Source organism: Danio rerio, chromosome 22 (assembly GCF_049306965.1).
Source record: "Danio rerio strain Tuebingen ecotype United States chromosome 22, GRCz12tu, whole genome shotgun sequence".
Classification (NCBI taxonomy): domain Eukaryota; kingdom Metazoa; phylum Chordata; class Actinopteri; order Cypriniformes; family Danionidae; genus Danio; species Danio rerio.
This window is the reverse complement of record NC_133197.1, coordinates 25559127-25577124: the sequence shown is the minus strand read 5'-3', so window position 1 is coordinate 25577124 and position 17998 is coordinate 25559127. Positions and strand designations below refer to the sequence as shown.

The following is a 17998-nucleotide window of genomic DNA, read 5'->3' as shown; positions in this document are numbered from 1 at the left end:
GGACTTTTATGATAATTTCTGAGCTTAAAAATTTGTGAATCTGTTCAGCAAAGTGTTTGACTGCACTGCATATCAAATGACTAAAAATAATACAAAATATTATAACTAAAGCAGTCTCCACTGTGCTAAGAGCGCTTCTCTTCCTGTTAAACTGAACAGTCACATCATCGATGATGTAAGTGTGCTCAGGTCCAGTAGGTAAAAATGCAATGTGAGTACAGGCCGAGCGGGAGAGGGGATAGTGGACAATCACGGTTGGCACGTTTCAAGGCATACCTAATGTGAGTATGCCCTAAACCACACTGAACTGAACTAAACTGAACTTCAACTCTGAAAACTGGACTGACAGCTTAAATTTACTAGAACTTCTATGTTAAGCAGCTTTGACACAATTTAGATTGTAAAAATGCTATAGAAATGAAGATTAATTGAATTTGCATGACTTGATTTGCCATCTCCACCTTAACACTGCCCCCTCCCAATAACATATACACAGGATAACTTTGCTCAATTTAAACTTGTGTAGACTAAATTAGACTCATGCAGACTCACATAGATTTCTTAAAGATGCTGTTTGACTGCATCACAACCTGAACAAAAAATTATGCTTGTAACAATCGTCAGGGGTGCCACACCAAAGACCTCAGCTATCTTGTCAGCCACATCCAAAGTGTGCTGCCTTCTTTGAGGACTTTTATTCATTCATTAATTTGCTGCCTAGTCCCTTTATTAATCTGGGGTCGCCACAGCGGAATGAACCATCAACATATCCAGCATATGTTTTACGCAGGGGATGCCCTTCCAGCCACAACTTATCACTGGGAAACCCATACACTGGCTGTTTCTCAATATGCGTTCTTCAGCGGTCTTGCGTCCTCGTGTTCTCGTGCAACGTCATCATCAGCTGCCTAAGTTCAGTTCCAATACTCAAGACCGCAAGTATGGAGGACGCGTGAAACTTCCCGGATATGATCTTGATATCGAGGACGCACTGATGCAAACTTGAGCACCGAACTTGCTCTGGAAGTCCCAGAAGTCATTGCGACTGGAGGTGGGAAGCGCAGCATTTTATTTAGATTTATTCTTAAAGTTCAGAGATATCACTTATTTACCTCAGGAGTTTCCCTAAATGAAACGGTGAAAGTAAACATTAACATAAATATCTTAATAAAGGAATAAACACAATAAGGGTTGTTTGTTTGCTGAAATTCGTATTAAAATTTGATTTATTTATATTATGCAGAGTATATTTATAATGTTTTTATGCAAAGTATATATTTTGAAGAGGGGGAAAACAATAAATCGGTGTATGAAGGCTGTAATGTTTAAATAATTTCCATTTAAAACATATGAAGGTCACGTGACCATCAGGAAGAACGCAGCATCCCATTTCTCAAAGGACGCGTTCTCTGCCCTCGCGGTCTCGTGAGTTAGTTCTTCCGAGGACACCTGGCAAGACCGGTCTCCACAAGAATGCAAGTCCGTTCTCTGCGTTCTTGGAATTGAGAAACAGCCACTGTCACTCTCATTCACACACATACACTAAGGACAATTTAGCTTACCCAATTAACCTTTGGACTGTGGGGGAAATTGGAGCACCTGGAGATAACCCACGTGAATGCAGGGAGAACATGCAAACTCCACACAGGGAGAACATGCAAACTCCACACAGGATTGCCAGCTGACCCAGCTGAGGCTTGAGCCAGCGACCTTCTTGCTGTAAGGCGACAGTACTACCTACTGCACCACCACGTCACCCCGAGGACTTTTATATTGAAATAATTTTATATTGGTACACTGCCAACTTGTAGTTATTAAAGTTTTTGTCTTCAGTTCAAGCAGGAAGTCTTCTAGAGTACATGGTTGCATTATGGTGCATCAGATATTGTTTCTGGCATGCTATTCCTGAGGAATTATTTGTTTATCAATATACAGGCTGACAATCTTGCACATTAATAACAGCTAAGTACTTCAATACATAAATAATACTTCAAGAGTTGTTTTGTGAACATATAAACTACTTGTCTGTAAACTAGGTCTCACTATTTATCAGTACTGTATTGCAGTGCCTTAGATATATTTTGTTTGTGTATTTTGTCTGATCTTTTGCCTAGAAAATAGCAACATTTACTTTTACATTAGTTATAGCTATATTAGTTATAGCTCTACTATAAAAGATCTGAGTGTCATATTAGACAGCATACATCCCATGTCAAAAAAATGCCTTCTTTCATCTGAAAAATATTGCAAAGTAACGAAGTATGCAATCCATCTCAGATGCAGAAAAGCTAGTCCATGCTTTTATGACTTTAAGACTGGATAACTAATGCTCTGTTTGCTGGCTGCCCAGCATCCTCTATTAACGAACTTCAGCTAGTACAAAATGCAGCAGCCAGAGTTCTTACCAGCTCTAGAAAATATGATCATATCACCCCAATTTTATCCTCCTTACACTGGCTGCCTGTTAAGTTTCGTATTGAATTTAAGGTAACACTTTACAATAACAGTTGTTCTGTCTTATCCAGACTTTTTACATTGAGTTAGTGTTAATCTGGTATTTAGCGACCTCTTTTGGTTATACACGGGTATTACATTTTATATTATAGTCCTTATTTCATGACATCATAAATGTGAGCCTATGCATTCAGAAGCCGCATGGAAGAGCACACGGCTGTAGTTTCATTTGCTCCCTTATACAAGTTGTACTGAAGGCACATTCGGTATGTAGACATTATTTTATCATAATTTGACTTATATTTGTTTATGTTTACGCTATAAGCATTTTATTATGCATGCAAGATGTTTATTGTGTTCTTTATTTTGGTCAATTGCAATATGTGACTACATATATGATTCAGCTAAGTGCGTAAACAGTGACCTATTGTGCATAGAGCGCAGATTATGCTTGTTTAATTACATATTATTGATCCAGCGTACTTACCATTCTGTATTTTGTATGTTTTGCAGTTTTACGTTATTCCATAATCTACAGTAAAAGGTTCAAACTTATGCCTTGAGTCTGTTGTGATTGGAAGACGTTATCTCTCTGTCGAATCAAGCAAGGCGTTTGATATAAGGGGCAGAACAGTAAAACGAATATCTTCAGCAATCAGCTTCTAGTTTATGACTCCACGGCGGGGAGCAAGTCAGCTCATGAGGTGATTCTCTCAACAATGTCCAAGCCAAGCTCCAAAACTGGATCACAGAAGCGAGCAGCAAGCTCATCACGCTCGTCACGCCACTCACATGGCTCATCAGCTGTAATCACCGCCGCTGCAATGGCACGAGCAGAGGCTGAAGCGGTTAAAGCAGAAATAACTTTTGCTAAGAAAGAAAGTGAACTAAAAGTACAACAAGCCCAGTTGGAAGCATCATTAGAGACTTTAAGACTGGAAAAGAAAGCTGCTGCCATACAAGCGAAAGCAGAGGCTTTAGAAACGGCGGCAGAATTAGAAAGCAGAGGGCAATCAAGTTTGTCAGAGCTGCCTATAGAGGATGCAACAGAACGCACACAGGCCTATGTATCAGAACAGATGGAGAGTGATGTGGATGCAGAGGCGCCAGTCCCGGACGGAACGTTTTATGATAAGGAAAGCATACCTTTTTCAGAAATGCAACAACCACAGAATACTGTATCGTATTTGCAACAGGAAAAGCAGTATACTTCATATGCCACGCCGCCCAGATCTCAGCCTAGTAATGCAGAGAACATACAGAACCCTGCCATTTCACAGTCTACCAGCGTACGCTTCACACTTTCTGGTCAACGCAAGGCATTCACCCAGTCACCTCACAATGTTTATCACCCAGAAGCCCAGTCTCCAGCTGTTCAAGGTAGTGAGGAAAGGAGCAGACATAGAGGGACGCCACTGAGTTATTCTCAGACAATGTCAGGTACCCCCTTGTACGCTGGACCTCATCAAAGTAATTTGTATGCGGACAGTCAAATCTCAGACGTGGTCAGGTTTATTGCAAGACGTGACTTGGTGTCTACTGGCCTTACGCAGTTAAACGACCAACCGGAAACCTTCAGAGCATGGAGAGCATCCTTCATAAATGCTACAGAAGACCTTAACATTTCACCAAGTGAAGAAATGGACTTGCTAGTGAGATGGCTGGGGCGTGAGTCAGCAGAGCATGCAAAACGTATTAGAGCTGTCCACATTAACTATCCATTACAAGGGCTCAGTATGATTTGGAAAAGACTTTACGAATTATATGGCGCACCAGAAATGGTTGAGAGCTCACTCTTCAGGAGACTGGAGAACTTCCCCAAAATATCAAACAGAGACAATTGCAGACTACGTGAGCTAAGTGATTTGCTCATGGAGATCCAAGCAGCTATGCAGGATGGGGATCTGATGGGTCTTACCTATCTAGACACACCACGAGGAGTAAACCCAATAATACAGAAATTGCCATTCAGCTTACAAGAGAAGTGGCTCACGGTGGGGTCTAAATACAAAGAGGATTACAGGGTTTCCTTTCCACCCTTTAAGTTCCTAGTAGACTTTGTATGTCAGCAAGCAAAAATGCGCAATGATCCAAGTTTCTCCCTTACAGCCATACACGAAGAGTCTCACAGACCAAACAAACAGTTAAACAAACATGTCTTTCCCAGAGCTGTTGTGACACACAAGACTCAGGTTTCTTCTGGGAGTCCATTAGCTGCGAGTGAACTCAAAAATAAGATAAACCCAGCGAAACAATGCTTTTTGCATGATAAGCCTCATCCCCTGTCCAGATGTAGAGGATTCAGGATGAAACCTATGGAGGAGAGGAAATCATTGCTTAAACAGCAAGGAATATGCTTCAAATGTTGCAGCTCCATTTTACACATGGCAAAGAACTGTGACGAGGACATCAAATGTTCAGAATGTGGCAGCAGTACCCACATAGCAGCACTTCATCCAGGACCAGCACCCTGGATGACTGATCCGAAACAACCCGTAGCTGAAAATCAGAAAGTGAGCGAAGACATTCCTGTGGAAACAGAGGTCTCCTCAGCGTGTACGGAAATATGTGGAAACAGTCAACTTCCCCGTTCCTGCTCGAAGGTCTGCCTTGTGAAAGTCTTTCCGAAAAACCATCCAGAGAAAGCAGTTAAAGCATATGTCATACTAGATGATCAAAGCAACAGATCGCTCGCAAGATCAGAATTCTTTGATCTGTTCAGCATTACAGAACGCAGCATAGCTTATACCCTCAAAACATGCGCAGGTACGATAGAAACTGAAGGCAGGATAGCTCAAGGCTTTCAAGTGGAATCTCTAGATGGAGGCTTGATCTTATCCTTACCTGCTCTTCTCGAGTGCAACGAAATCCCAGACAACCGCTCAGAAATTCCTACTCCAGAAGTGATTAGTAAGCACAGGCACTTAAAACATCTTGCTAGGTACATTCCAGAACCCAACCATCATGCCCCCATTCTATTTCTGTTAGGCAGAGACATTATCAGAGTCCACAAAGCCCATAGGCAAGTGAATGGTCCACCAAATGCCCCCTTTGCACAAAAGTTAGATTTAGGGTGGGTAATTATTGGAGACATGTGCCTCGGGAAAGTTCATAAACCTACTTTCGTCCAAGCTTATCACACGAACATTCTAGACAATGGTCAGTCGACACACTTTCAGCCATGTCCTAACAACTACAACATAAAAGAAAGATCCCAAAGTGTCTCTCTCACCAAGCCTCAGATCAGGGAGAACACTCAAAGACTGACAGAGTGGGACATATTTCAGAAAACAAAAGACGACGAGAAAACAGCACCATCTATCGAGGACAAGCTATTTCTTCAGATCATGGACAGAGAAGTCTACAAAGACGATGAAAATTCATGGGTTGCCCCACTCCCATTCAAAGAGCCAAGACAACTTCTGCCGAACAACCGTCCACAAGCAGTGGAACGCCTTAAGTCACTTCTGCGATCTTTCAGAAGGAAACCAGAGATCAAAAGGGACTTTGTAGCCTTTATGGAAAAGCTGTTCGAAAATGATCATGCAGAGATAGCTCCATCAGTCAGTCCCAATGAACAGTGTTGGTATTTGCCTTCCTTCGGGGTATACCATCCCAAAAAGCCATCCCAAATGCGAGTAGTCTTCGACTCAAGTGCTCTCTATAAAGGTGTATCACTGAATAAGGTCCTCTTGACAGGTCCGGACCTCAATAACAGTCTCCTCGGAGTCCTCATGCGGTTTCGTGAAGAGTCCGTCGCTTTCATGGTGGACATACAACAAATGTTCCACTGCTTCAAAGTTCGGCCTGTAGATAGGAACTACCTCAGGTTTCTTTGGTTCCATGAAAATAACCCAGAGAACGAGCTCACCGAATACCGTATGAAGGTACATGTGTTCGGCAACAGTCCATCTCCGGCAGTGGCCATCTACTGTCTTCGCTGTGCAGCTCAAGAAGGAGAAACCGATTTTGGTGAAGATGCCAGACAGTTCGTAGAGGAAGACTTCTATATGGATGACGGACTGAAGTCTTTACCCTCACCAGAAATGGCCATAAGCTTGCTAAAAAGGACACAAGACATGCTGGCTGGATCTAACTTGAAGTTACACAAATTGGCTTCAAACAGTAAGAAAGTCATGCAAGCGTTTTCATCTGAGGATTATGCCAACTCACTGAAAGAACTGGATTTAGGTGTTAATTCACTTCCTATGCAGCGCACTCTCGGCTTACTGTGGAATTTGGAGACAGCCTGTTTCAACTTCCAAGTGCAAAGTGTTAATAGACCATACACTAGACGTGGACTGTTATCAGTGGTAAACAGTTTGTATGACCCACTTGGATTTGTGGCCCCTATAACAGTTCAGGGCAAGTTATTACTGAGAGAATTGACTGCAAACGCTACTGACTGGGACTCATCCTTACCTGCGAGCGGTCAGGAGCTGTGGGATTCATGGAAAAACTCTCTGCAAGAGTTACAACATATACAAGTCCCAAGGAGCTATGGACTCGTATCACCATCCGGTGCCAAGTTCACAGAGCTTTCTGTGTTTTCAGATGCTTCCGAGAAGATAATTGCAGCTGTCGCTTACCTAAAAACAGTCGACTCGAATGGTAATTGCCATGCAGGATTCATCACAGGCAAAGCAAGATTAGCGCCACTTCCAGAGCTCTCCATACCACGCCTAGAACTATGTGCGGCTGTGTTGTCTGTAAACATGATGGAAACTATCATTGCAGAAATTGCTGTCAGGTTTGACGAGATAAACCTCTACACAGATAGTCGAGTTGTTCTCGGCTATATCTGCAACGAGAAACGTAGATTTCATGTCTACGTAAGCAACCGTGTACAAAGGATTCGGAGTAGGACTAAGCCAGAGCAGTGGCATTATGTGAGCTCAGATCACAACCCTGCGGACATTGCGACACGACCGATAACTCCAACTAAATTGCAAGACACGATTTGGTTCAGTGGACCTGCATTTTTGCATCAACTGAAAATGGAGACTGTCCCTAAAGCACCCTTTCCACTTGTTGATCCTGATCGAGATGTAGAAGTTCGCACGCATATGACACTGTCAAATACCTCATTCTCCAGGCGTTTTGAACGTTTTTCTGTCTGGAACCGCTTAATCAGAGCTATTGGCAAGTTGATTCACATTGCACACTCCTATAAGCCAGACCAAAAGGGTCACACTCCAGCGTGCAAAGGTTGGCACTGTTGCAAACTGCCCCCGAGTGCCGATACAATAATTCAGAGCACAAAAGTTGTCATTCGTGCAATACAACAGGAAACATACACGGATGAGTTGCAGTGCCTGAAACAGAACAAACCCCTTCCTAAAACAAGTACTCTTCGAAAACTAGACCCCTTTAATGATCAAAGCGGACTGTTGAGAATTGGTGGTCGCCTGATCAAAGCGGATCTAAGCTCTGAAGAAAAGAGGCCTCTCATCATACCAGGCAAGAGCCATGTAGCCTTACTCCTGATACGGCACTTTCATGAGCGAACACATCATCAAGGCCGCCACTTTACAGAGGGTGCAATAAGATCTGCGGGCTACTGGATAATAGGAGGCAAAAAACGCATTAGCAGTCTTATCCATACCTGCGTTGTATGTCGTAAACTCAGGAGGGGCTGTGAAACTCAAAAGATGGCAGATCTGCCCAAAGACCGGCTCAGTGCAGAGCCTCCCTTCACACATGTGGGACTGGATGTGTTCGGCCCTTGGTCGGTATGTGCTCGAAGGACAAGAGGTGGGTTTGCAGAAAGCAAAAGATGGGCAGTGCTGTTCACGTGTCTAAACATCAGAGCTATCCACATAGAAGTGATCGAGTCCTTAACTACTTCCAGCTTCATTAATGCCTTAAGGAGGTTTTTGGCAATCCGAGGTCCAGTAAAACAGATTCGCTCGGATAGAGGAACCAATTTCATTGGAGCTTGTAAAGACCTGCAAATACCATCTAACGTGGATAAAAAGGCAGTGGAACGATTTCTGTCAGACCATAATTGCACATGGACATTCAACCCCCCTCATTCATCGCACATGGGTGGCGCATGGGAGAGGATGATCGGACTTACCCGCAAAATCTTGGATTCCATGCTTCTCCAGACGTCATCCTCCAGGCTTACACATGAGGTACTCTCTACCTTTATGGCTGAAGTCACTGCCATTATAAACAACAGACCTTTGATACCAGTGTCAACTGATCCAGCGGATCCTTTTATCTTGACACCTGCTACCCTACTCACCCAAAAGTCCAGTACCGACTTAGTTCCACCCGAGAACTGTGAAAAGCCTGACCTATACAAACAGTGGCGTATGGTGCAAAACCTTGCAAGTACCTTTTGGGACAGATGGCGAAAACAGTACCTTGCAACTCTACAGTATAGGCGAAAATGGCAACATCAACAAACAAACATCCCCAAAGGAAGCATAGTCCTGTTTAAAGACTCTCAGTCCAAACGAAACGACTGGCCGCTGGGAATTATAACAGAAACTTACCCCAGTCAAGATGGACGAGTCAGAAAAATCCAAGTAAAAATCATTGGAAAAGATGGACCCAAGTTGTTCCTCAGACCAATAAATGAGGTCGTACTCCTTCTTCAAGAGAACTCTTAATAGACTGCTCAAGACTAAACTTCAAGAAAGGTTTGGCATTCAAGGAATACCAGACGGGGAGTGTTCTGTCTTATCCAGACTTTTTACATTGAGTTAGTGTTAATCTGGTATTTAGCGACCTCTTTTGGTTATACACGGGTATTACATTTTATATTATAGTCCTTATTTCATGACATCATAAATGTGAGCCTATGCATTCAGAAGCCGCATGGAAGAGCACACGGCTGTAGTTTCATTTGCTCCCTTATACAAGTTGTACTGAAGGCACATTCGGTATGTAGACATTATTTTATCATAATTTGACTTATATTTGTTTATGTTTACGCTATAAGCATTTTATTATGCATGCAAGATGTTTATTGTGTTCTTTATTTTGGTCAATTGCAATATGTGACTACATATATGATTCAGCTAAGTGCGTAAACAGTGACCTATTGTGCATAGAGCGCAGATTATGCTTGTTTAATTACATATTATTGATCCAGCGTACTTACCATTCTGTATTTTGTATGTTTTGCAGTTTTACGTTATTCCATAATCTACAGTAAAAGGTTCAAACTTATGCCTTGAGTCTGTTGTGATTGGAAGACGTTATCTCTCTGTCGAATCAAGCAAGGCGTTTGATATAAGGGGCAGAACAACAGTATACATGAATAATGATGTATTAATATGTAAACTAAACATTACTTTATTATGAATTAATGATGAGTCAAGGTATGCACTAATTATGAATTAACTTTAACTACAACATGATTCACATGAGTTCATGTGTGAATAATGGCTAAATTAATTACTTGTTAGTTCATGATTGTTTGTTAATGTATTAATTACCACATTAGTTTATGCTTAATTTAACCATGATGAACTCATGATATGTTAATGTATAATTATGTTGTGACTTTACTTGGAGGGCAGATCATCATTAACCGATTCTTAACTACTTATGAACTCCTCATGCACGTCCAACTAGTGAGTTTACACTGAATAACAATAGAAAAGTGTTCTGTCAACATCAACATGAACAGGAGTTCATAAGTAGTTAAGGATGAGTTAATAGTGATGTGCCCCTCCAAGTAAAGTCATGACATAACTATACATTAACAGCTCATGAGTTCATGTTGCTTACATTTAGCCTAAACTTAAATTTTAATTAATACATTAATTAACAACATGTACTAACAAGTAATTAAGGTAGTCGTTATTCACACATGAACTTATGTGACTCGTGTTGTACTTAAAGTTAATTCATGATTAGTGCATACCTTAACTCATCATTAATTCATAACAAAGTAATGTTTAGTTTACATATTAATACATCATTATTCATGTACTGTTATTGTAAAGTGTTACCGAATTTAAATATAGCTTCTTACCTATAAAGCTCTAAATAATCTAGCTCCTGTTTATCTAACCAACCTTCTGTCTAATCAATCCAACCCGCTCTTTAAGATCTAAAAACTCAGGGCTTCTGGTAGTACCTAGAATAGCAAAGTCGAGTAAAAGAGGTTCAGCCTTCTCATTCATGGCTTCAAAACTCAGGAAAAGACTTCCAGATAACGTTTGTGGCTCAGACACACTCTCACAGTTCAAAACAAGATTTAAAACCTATCTTTTTAGTAAAGCATACACTCAATGCATCACTGTTTGATACATAGCGGTTTGATACATGAATGTGCCCCATGCAGGTTTCTGCAGTTTGTTTATATACACTATGAACAGCAGCTACGCTAATTATTCTCTTTACTCTCTATTACCACCTGGGGATACTCATCCCGAGACCCTCAGACCACGCAGCACCACTAATTCAAAGACCAGTGACGAGATGATCCCAAGGTTTCCTTATCCTGGACCAGGCCATATCCTGAGCAACTACTGTGGTGGTCATAGAGGAGTGGAGAGCATGAGATTCCTGTTTCTCCAGGGACTGACGAGTCTTCGCTGAGGTCCAGTTTCCTGCCTCCGGCTCCTTGACTGCAGCTGCACAAGACATTTGGCCAGAGGAGAAATGGTCATGCCCATCTGAGCCTGGTTTCTCTCAAGGTTTTTTTTTCTTCACTTTCGTCAATTGGTGAAGTTTTTTCCTCGCCGCTGTCGCCAGTAGCTTGCATGTTTCGGGATCTGTAGAGCTGCGCATCGATGGATTGCTCTTCAGTGTTTGGACTCTCAGTAGTGATTATTAACCACAGTGAACTGAGCTAAAGTGAACTGAACTTAAACTCTTAAAACTGAACTGCTCTGTTTCAGTTTACTATGATCTTTTATGTGAAGCTGCTTTGACAAAATCTACATTGTAAAAGTGCCATACAAATAAAGGTAATTTGAATTGTATTTTAGTACATAATGTAACTACAGAAGAAGAGTCAAGCTCTAAATTGGAAAACTACAGAAAATATTTAGTCATTTTTAAGTGAGATGCTAATGGTCTAATCTGATTGAATGATCTAAGTCAGGGATGCCCAATTCTGCTCCTGGAGATCTACTTTCCTGCAAAATTCAGCTTCAACCCTGATCAAACACAACTAAACCAACTAAGTAGGAACTGAAGGAATACTTGGTAAACTGTTAGACCTTTCCTAGTCCTCCCACGTAAAACATGAATCAGAGGCTTTAAATAAGTTTCAGCAATTCTCTTCAAATCAGGCCCGCAAACAGGTTTATCCAGCTCGCAAGATGATTCTGTAAAGTATAAAAACGAGATGCAATTTTTCAATAAAAGAAGCTGCTGTTCCAGATGTGTCCACTGGATGGCGCAACTTCAAATAATTAATTTCATCTGATAGAGCCAACATTATGAAGCTGCAGGCCCGGAGACCCAATCGCACGCTCAGACCTGCTTGCTCAGACCAGCACTTCCAGACCTATCGTTTTCTCAGACAGTGCCACCTGCTGTTGGTAAAATTGCCTAACCTGAATTCAACGATTTATAAATTGTAAATTACACTGTTTTTCTACTATAAAATATTACACTATGATTGAATACATTATTATATAAAATATTAAACATACTAGATTATGATTTAATGCATTAAGTCTGTTGTATTTTAATTAACTGTATTTGTAAATAGATATTGTTCAGTTACTTAAATATTTTCAGTCATTTATTGTTTTTGTTGTTGTTTTTTGTTTTTAAATCATTAAGGATTTATCAAACTCTTTAGTATTGAGTTGAGGGAATGAACATTATCTCTTTATTCACATACAATAAATGATAGTACTCTGAGTAATTTTCTCACACCAAACTTTATTTTTTTATAAATTTTCATGAGGTCCTACAAGTCATTGAGCTGTAAAAAATGCAGAGAAAAATTGTGAAAAACATTACTTGGATTAATAATGTATTTATTGCGTATAAAATAAAATAAAATGCTTTACATTCTTGTTGGGGAGATTTTTCATTTCTCGAGCAATTCTTCTGTTAAATTCCTCAACTTCACTAAAAAAAATAAATGCTGTTGTCAGAAATTGTGTTTAAAATAAAAACTTAACAGCTTTTATACAAAAAAATGTAAACATACCTTCCGTGATAAATGGGGCCCTGGAGGAAGACATCTTCAGCCTCCTGCCAAGACAAGCCTTGTAACTCGGAAATGCCATGAGTTGGCATGGCCTGTACAAATATACAGATAAACCAATTAATAAAATAAAACACACACTGCAGAACATAAGCATGCTCATGTACATACATGTTTTGTGATTACCTCTGGGAGGAGACATCCACAAATGAACTCCACCTCATCATTGAAGGTCAGCTGTGTTTTGGTTTTATTAAGAATTCCTCTGATGTAGTCACAAATGATTGACTGGGACTGCTCATTCTTAATGTAGACAGGCACTTGAGAACGGGGTTTTAGTGGAAACCAATTTGACCTTTTCCCACCGAGTATATCCTTTGGGCCATAGAAGGAAATTATATTTCATATGTAAATGCACAAGCAATTAATTATATTTGGCAAATAATAGTTAAATTGTCACTTGACTATATTTAAGTCAACCATACTCAGAGTCTAGAGGAGTAATTTAAAGTGGAACCATCTATACCACCAAATGCTGCTCTGCTGATTTTGATGTGATAATCAAGTCCACTAATCTTTTGTCATTCCTTTCCCGATCTTGAACTGCTTGGACATGTGCTGGAAGATTGGATGTGGTTTTTCTTTTCACCCTAAAAAGGGGCAGAATCTTTCCATCCAAGACACTTCTTGCCTCCTCAGTCCAGAAAGCAAATCTGTGCCCATACTGTAGCTTTTAATAACAAGACAAGACAAAATCCATAATAACTGGTCACCGGTAAGAGAGATTTTAAGTATGTTTTGTTATTCATGTTACAAGTTGTTGTATTGACACAATATAAATTTTAAATTTTACAGATTTACAAGAAAAAAAAAAAAATACTGACATACCCATCAATTTGAAATTGTTCCATGAGTAGAAGGCACCACCACTGACGGATGATAGGCATGTCCATCTGAAAGAAAGACTGTTTAGTCTGACAGTTAACCAACATGTTTTTGTTAATACATGATGTTGGGTGTGCTTGCAATAACCATGCCCCTTTTTTTAAAAGATATGTTGCTTAGAAGAAAGCAAGATAATATACACTAAAATAGTTACATTTTAGCTATGATTAAGAAAAGCACCAACAAAATAAAGTTACATAAATAATAAAATATTACCTCCTGGAATTGAAACCCAATGCCACACACCATTGAGAGGGTGTACTGAAAAGAGAGAAGCCACAGTCATTTACAATGTTTACAAAATCTTTAAATTAATTAACTCAATTTATATCTTACCATGAGTACAAAAACACCACAATCATTCCCTCTTGTCTGACGTGGCAACGCCTAAAATAGGCAAAGCAAATCAATTTTATTTTAGAATAATGTACAAAAAGTTTAATTGTTGTAAAAGCCAAATAATATATATTTTTTTAAAGTTGATTCCTCACTGAAAAATCATATCCAGTCTTTTCAGTCCATGTCCCATGATCCACTTGGTAAGCAATTTTCCTGTAAACAAAACATATTAGTAGTAATACTAACAATTACAGCTCACCTCAACTCTAGAACACCATGCATATAAAAGGCTAGAAGAACATAGCCAGAAGTTCAAGAAACGGCTATAGAAACGTAGCCAAAAGTGACAGAACTATAATACACGGTTAGGAAATAAATAGAAATGGCTATAGGAACGTAGCCATATATCACATAAAGGCTGACCTAAGACCTGAAAATTGCCCTGTATTCCTCATCTCCAAATCCTGATTAATGCTCTGCGTACAGAGAGTCTAAAAACACCATCTCTCTTCGAATCGGCATCATTATCTACAATGTTAAAGGTGTAAAAATATTTCATTTGAACATTATTGCTTCTTCCAAGATTTTTCAGTGTTTTATTTTACACATTGCAATACCAATTAATGTATGCACTAGACATTTCAATATTTTCTTACACAGACAACAAAGTGGTCTGATCCATTGGCATTTGTCCATGCTGGAAAGGTTAACAGGTCTTTCAAGTCTGCATCTTCCTAGAATTGATCAGAACAGTTATGTCGTTTAATTTAGGTTGTACTTCTCACACAGTAAATACAGTACATACACGCACTGGTAATCCAGTAACAATGTTGTTAGGAGTTTCTTTCCACACAGGGACAACATAAAAGTCATCAATGTATATGTCCTTGCCCTACATGAATAAAAAGAAACTGTTGACAATGACATGAACATTTTCACACAGTTTAGAATTATTATTATTATTTTTTTTTTTTGGATCAAGTTAAAACAATGTATATAAATATTATGTTTTATAGTACATACAATTTGTCGAGCCATTTCACAAATAAGCTTTATGCAGGCGTTTCCAATCTGCAATAAATACTTTGATAAGTCAAGGTTTTTAATAAAAAAAAGTTATAATAAAAAAACAGACTGCTTACATGGGAGTCCATGTCCCTCAACAATCCAAGGCTCCAAAATTCTTCTCGAATAAGGCACACTTGCCCCTCCTTCACAATTATTTCACTGCCAGGGCAATTTCGGTCCAGCACATAATCAAGCTGTAATAATAATAACAATAAATATGTGTGTGTGTGTGTGCGTTTGTATGTAATGGTAATTGTTCACCAGTTTCTCTTGTAATAGATGCCAGTCCCTCTCCCAAGGCTTAGTAGGTTCCAAAAAATTCAGAAGAGTGGTAGGTTCACAAGCTGTTTTTTCTGTAATTGGTACTGATGACAGAGGAGATGTGACTGATGTTATGCCTGGTGATGCAGCGGTCGTTTGTAAAGTCACAATATTTTCTGGCAGTGCTGTCAGTGGTCCTTAGAGTACATTAAAGCATCAAAATTAGAAAATAACACATAATAATTAGAGAACAGAAACTTGACACCGAGCAACTGGAAAGAACAGTCAAATTACCAAGTGACATGTCCATGCATTTCTCTGTGGAGGATGGATTTTCTATAAATACAAATATACACATAAGTACAGTTATGGATATAGTGATGTATTTGTTACAAAGTAAGGGAAACATTACCTAACACAACCTGGCTGTGGTCATTCATGTGAATGTTTTTGTTGAATTCCTTTTTTATGTCATGAAGACGTTTCTCGTTTTTTCTGACATTGTAATGGTGGATGATGTTTCGCATTAGGAAAACATGTGTGGATGGCAATGCCATGTTCATAAAGTAGTTATTTTTCTTTAGCTTTGAAAAAAGCTGTTCTGCAGCCTGACTGTTAACTTTGCCAGCTAGTTGAGGCACAAGACGAAGCTTCCTCAGTGAATCACGAGGATCTTTTGTGTTGTCTTCGTGAAAGCGGTCATACAGAACATAGTGTTCTGCAGAACCAGTTATTGGATGACCATCCGGATCTGGACTTTGCTTTTTTGCAGTGAGCCATGGCAGAGTTACTTGTAATTTTCCTGATTTTGCTTTTGCAATATTTTCAGTGGTTGGTTCGAGTAACCTTCCCTCGAAAGGTGTGAAAGTTATGGGTTGCCTCAAATTTGTGTGGGTGGACAGTCCACGGGCAAAGTCATAAATAACAACATTAGGCAGATGCTTCCAAGACAGAAGCATATCTGCAAAATTCCGTGGACTTTCTGCTCGCAGATTACATTTTATACTGTAAACTATGCCACAAGGACACATGATGACAGCCCAACCTCCTGGAACAGACAAAAAAGATAAGCAAATAGTTAAGAAAACATAATCAAATCCCATTAATGACATTGGGACTTAAATGACCATAGGTTATGATGGAGGGCAGTGGCATTAACCTTAACAAAGTATACTTTTAAAAAATTTAAAGATGGAGTGCCTCAGAGATGTAAATACACTCCCCCACACGGAAAGCAACAATACACCCTGGTGTCAGACGAGGCCACCTCCAACACCCCCCAGAGCTGTACACCACCAGTCACTCCCCAATCAGTGCCAAGCAGAAAACAGGACCCATTATGTCTATGTGACTTTGTACATTTCTGATTTATTTGTAATATTTTAATGTGCAACATTGAGGTTTACCTGAAGCAGCCCAAATCTTTTCAAAAACCTTGTCATAGGCCTCCCTTGACCTCATCTCCTCCGAAAGTCACAGGAGTAGATCTGTGCGAGAGCCTTTGGCATCTAAACCACACTCTAGACACAGTCTTCTTATCACTCCCACCTATCACATAAAACACACATGTTAAATGAAATGCCAACACTGACAAATAATACATATAATTAGCATTAAATATTTTACTTTCTGTTTTGAAAGTTCATCCTTTAAGCGATCTTCAGAGACAGTTATTTCTGTTCGTTCTGCAGTTTTTGCTTTGTGCACTTTCTCAAATTCAGTGTTGAGAACAACATTCGCTATGCGAGTCTTACTCCCGATCCAGGGTGCCCAAAAGTTGTAACTAGGTGTAACACAAAATGGATTGTTTTTTTGACCTTTAGGACAAACAAACATGTTAGTACATTAGTGGATTTAGATTGTACTCCTGAAAACACTTATGAAATTAAATAATGATGACATGCCATTCCTGATATAATAAATTTATATTCGAGCAATTCGTTCTTCTGTCAGTGCCTTCCAAAACATATCTAAATCCACCTCTCCATTAAAATCTTGTGGAGGCTGTGAAAGATCACTCACTAAAGAAAATAAATACATACTATAAACTTACTAATAGTTTTACTAATAAGACTTACCTCTTTGCAGTAAAAAGGAAAGATATTTACCAGAGAGATGAAAGGATGCCTTCTTGTGGAGGTCCATTATGACCACAGGTGGATGGTCACCACAAGATACACATGAATACTCGTATTCATGGTCAGTTAGGGCCTCAAAATGCAGATAGCCGTGGAGAAGAGTAACTGCTGAGGGGAACTGTACACCTGTAGTTACCTCCAAGTACTCCACTACTCTGCTGACTGCTGTATGCACCTATGATAAAGAAATCACAGTTAATCAGTACTTATATAGGCAAGGCAAGGCAGGTTTATTTAAATAGCACATTTCATTCACAGTAGTAATTCAAAGTGCTTTACATAAACAAGAATAAAAGAGACAAGTATAAGAAAATAAAAACCAAGAATAAAAATGATTTAAAAAACAGTTAAAAACAGAAAACATAATAGTGCGAACTGTCGGACGTAGCACAGTGCTCATTCAGTAAAGACACAGCTAAACAGATGTGTTTTAAGTCTTGATTTGAATGTGCCTAATGTTGCCTAACATAAAATCAACACTATGAAGAAATCCTATTGTTGTAAAAAATAATATATTGTATAACATATAATATATGTATTGTATAACGATTACCTGCAACAGGTTTCTTATGGTGAGGCAGAGAGAGAGTTCAAGGAGGACATGGTCATTGAAGTTATGCAAACCATTAGCCCACTCTTGGTAATGGTACACCATTCCACA

The 17998-nt window shown here is 39.4% G+C and overlaps 2 protein-coding genes across 3 annotated transcripts; one reads left to right on the top strand and one right to left on the bottom strand.

Moving 5' to 3' along the window:
* The first annotated feature begins 2640 nt into the window (after window positions 1-2640).
* Window positions 2641-9636, top strand: LOC141380275 (uncharacterized). Its single transcript, XM_073937705.1, has 2 exons — window positions 2641-2720; window positions 2968-9636. Exon 2 carries the CDS (start codon window positions 3174-3176, stop codon window positions 9072-9074), a length of 5901 nt encoding a protein of 1966 aa, XP_073793806.1. The 5' UTR covers window positions 2641-2720; window positions 2968-3173; the 3' UTR covers window positions 9075-9636.
* Window positions 9637-10447: 811 nt separating this feature from the next.
* si:rp71-23d18.4 lies at window positions 10448-17016 on the bottom strand. 2 transcript variants are annotated; one of them, XM_073937731.1, is made up of 17 exons: window positions 16826-17016; window positions 16606-16747; window positions 15612-16247; window positions 15494-15535; window positions 15200-15396; window positions 15013-15132; window positions 14894-14941; window positions 14682-14762; window positions 14527-14604; window positions 14023-14083; window positions 13868-13918; window positions 13748-13792; window positions 13475-13539; window positions 13113-13316; window positions 12773-12961; window positions 12666-12681; window positions 10448-10514 (listed from the first exon to the last, which is right to left on the bottom strand). In XM_073937731.1, the coding sequence occupies exons 2-10, from the start codon at window positions 16658-16660 to the stop codon at window positions 14045-14047; spliced, it is 1296 nt and encodes a 431-aa protein (XP_073793832.1). In that variant the 5' UTR covers window positions 16661-16747; window positions 16826-17016; the 3' UTR covers window positions 10448-10514; window positions 12666-12681; window positions 12773-12961; window positions 13113-13316; window positions 13475-13539; window positions 13748-13792; window positions 13868-13918; window positions 14023-14044. The 2 variants fall into 2 exon arrangements, with proteins under 2 accessions (XP_073793832.1, XP_073793831.1); XM_073937730.1 differs by lacking the exons at window positions 10448-10514; window positions 12666-12681; window positions 12773-12961; ... (4 more) ...; window positions 16606-16747; window positions 16826-17016 and having other exon boundaries at window positions 15612-16353.
* Window positions 17017-17998: the final 982 nt, after the last annotated feature.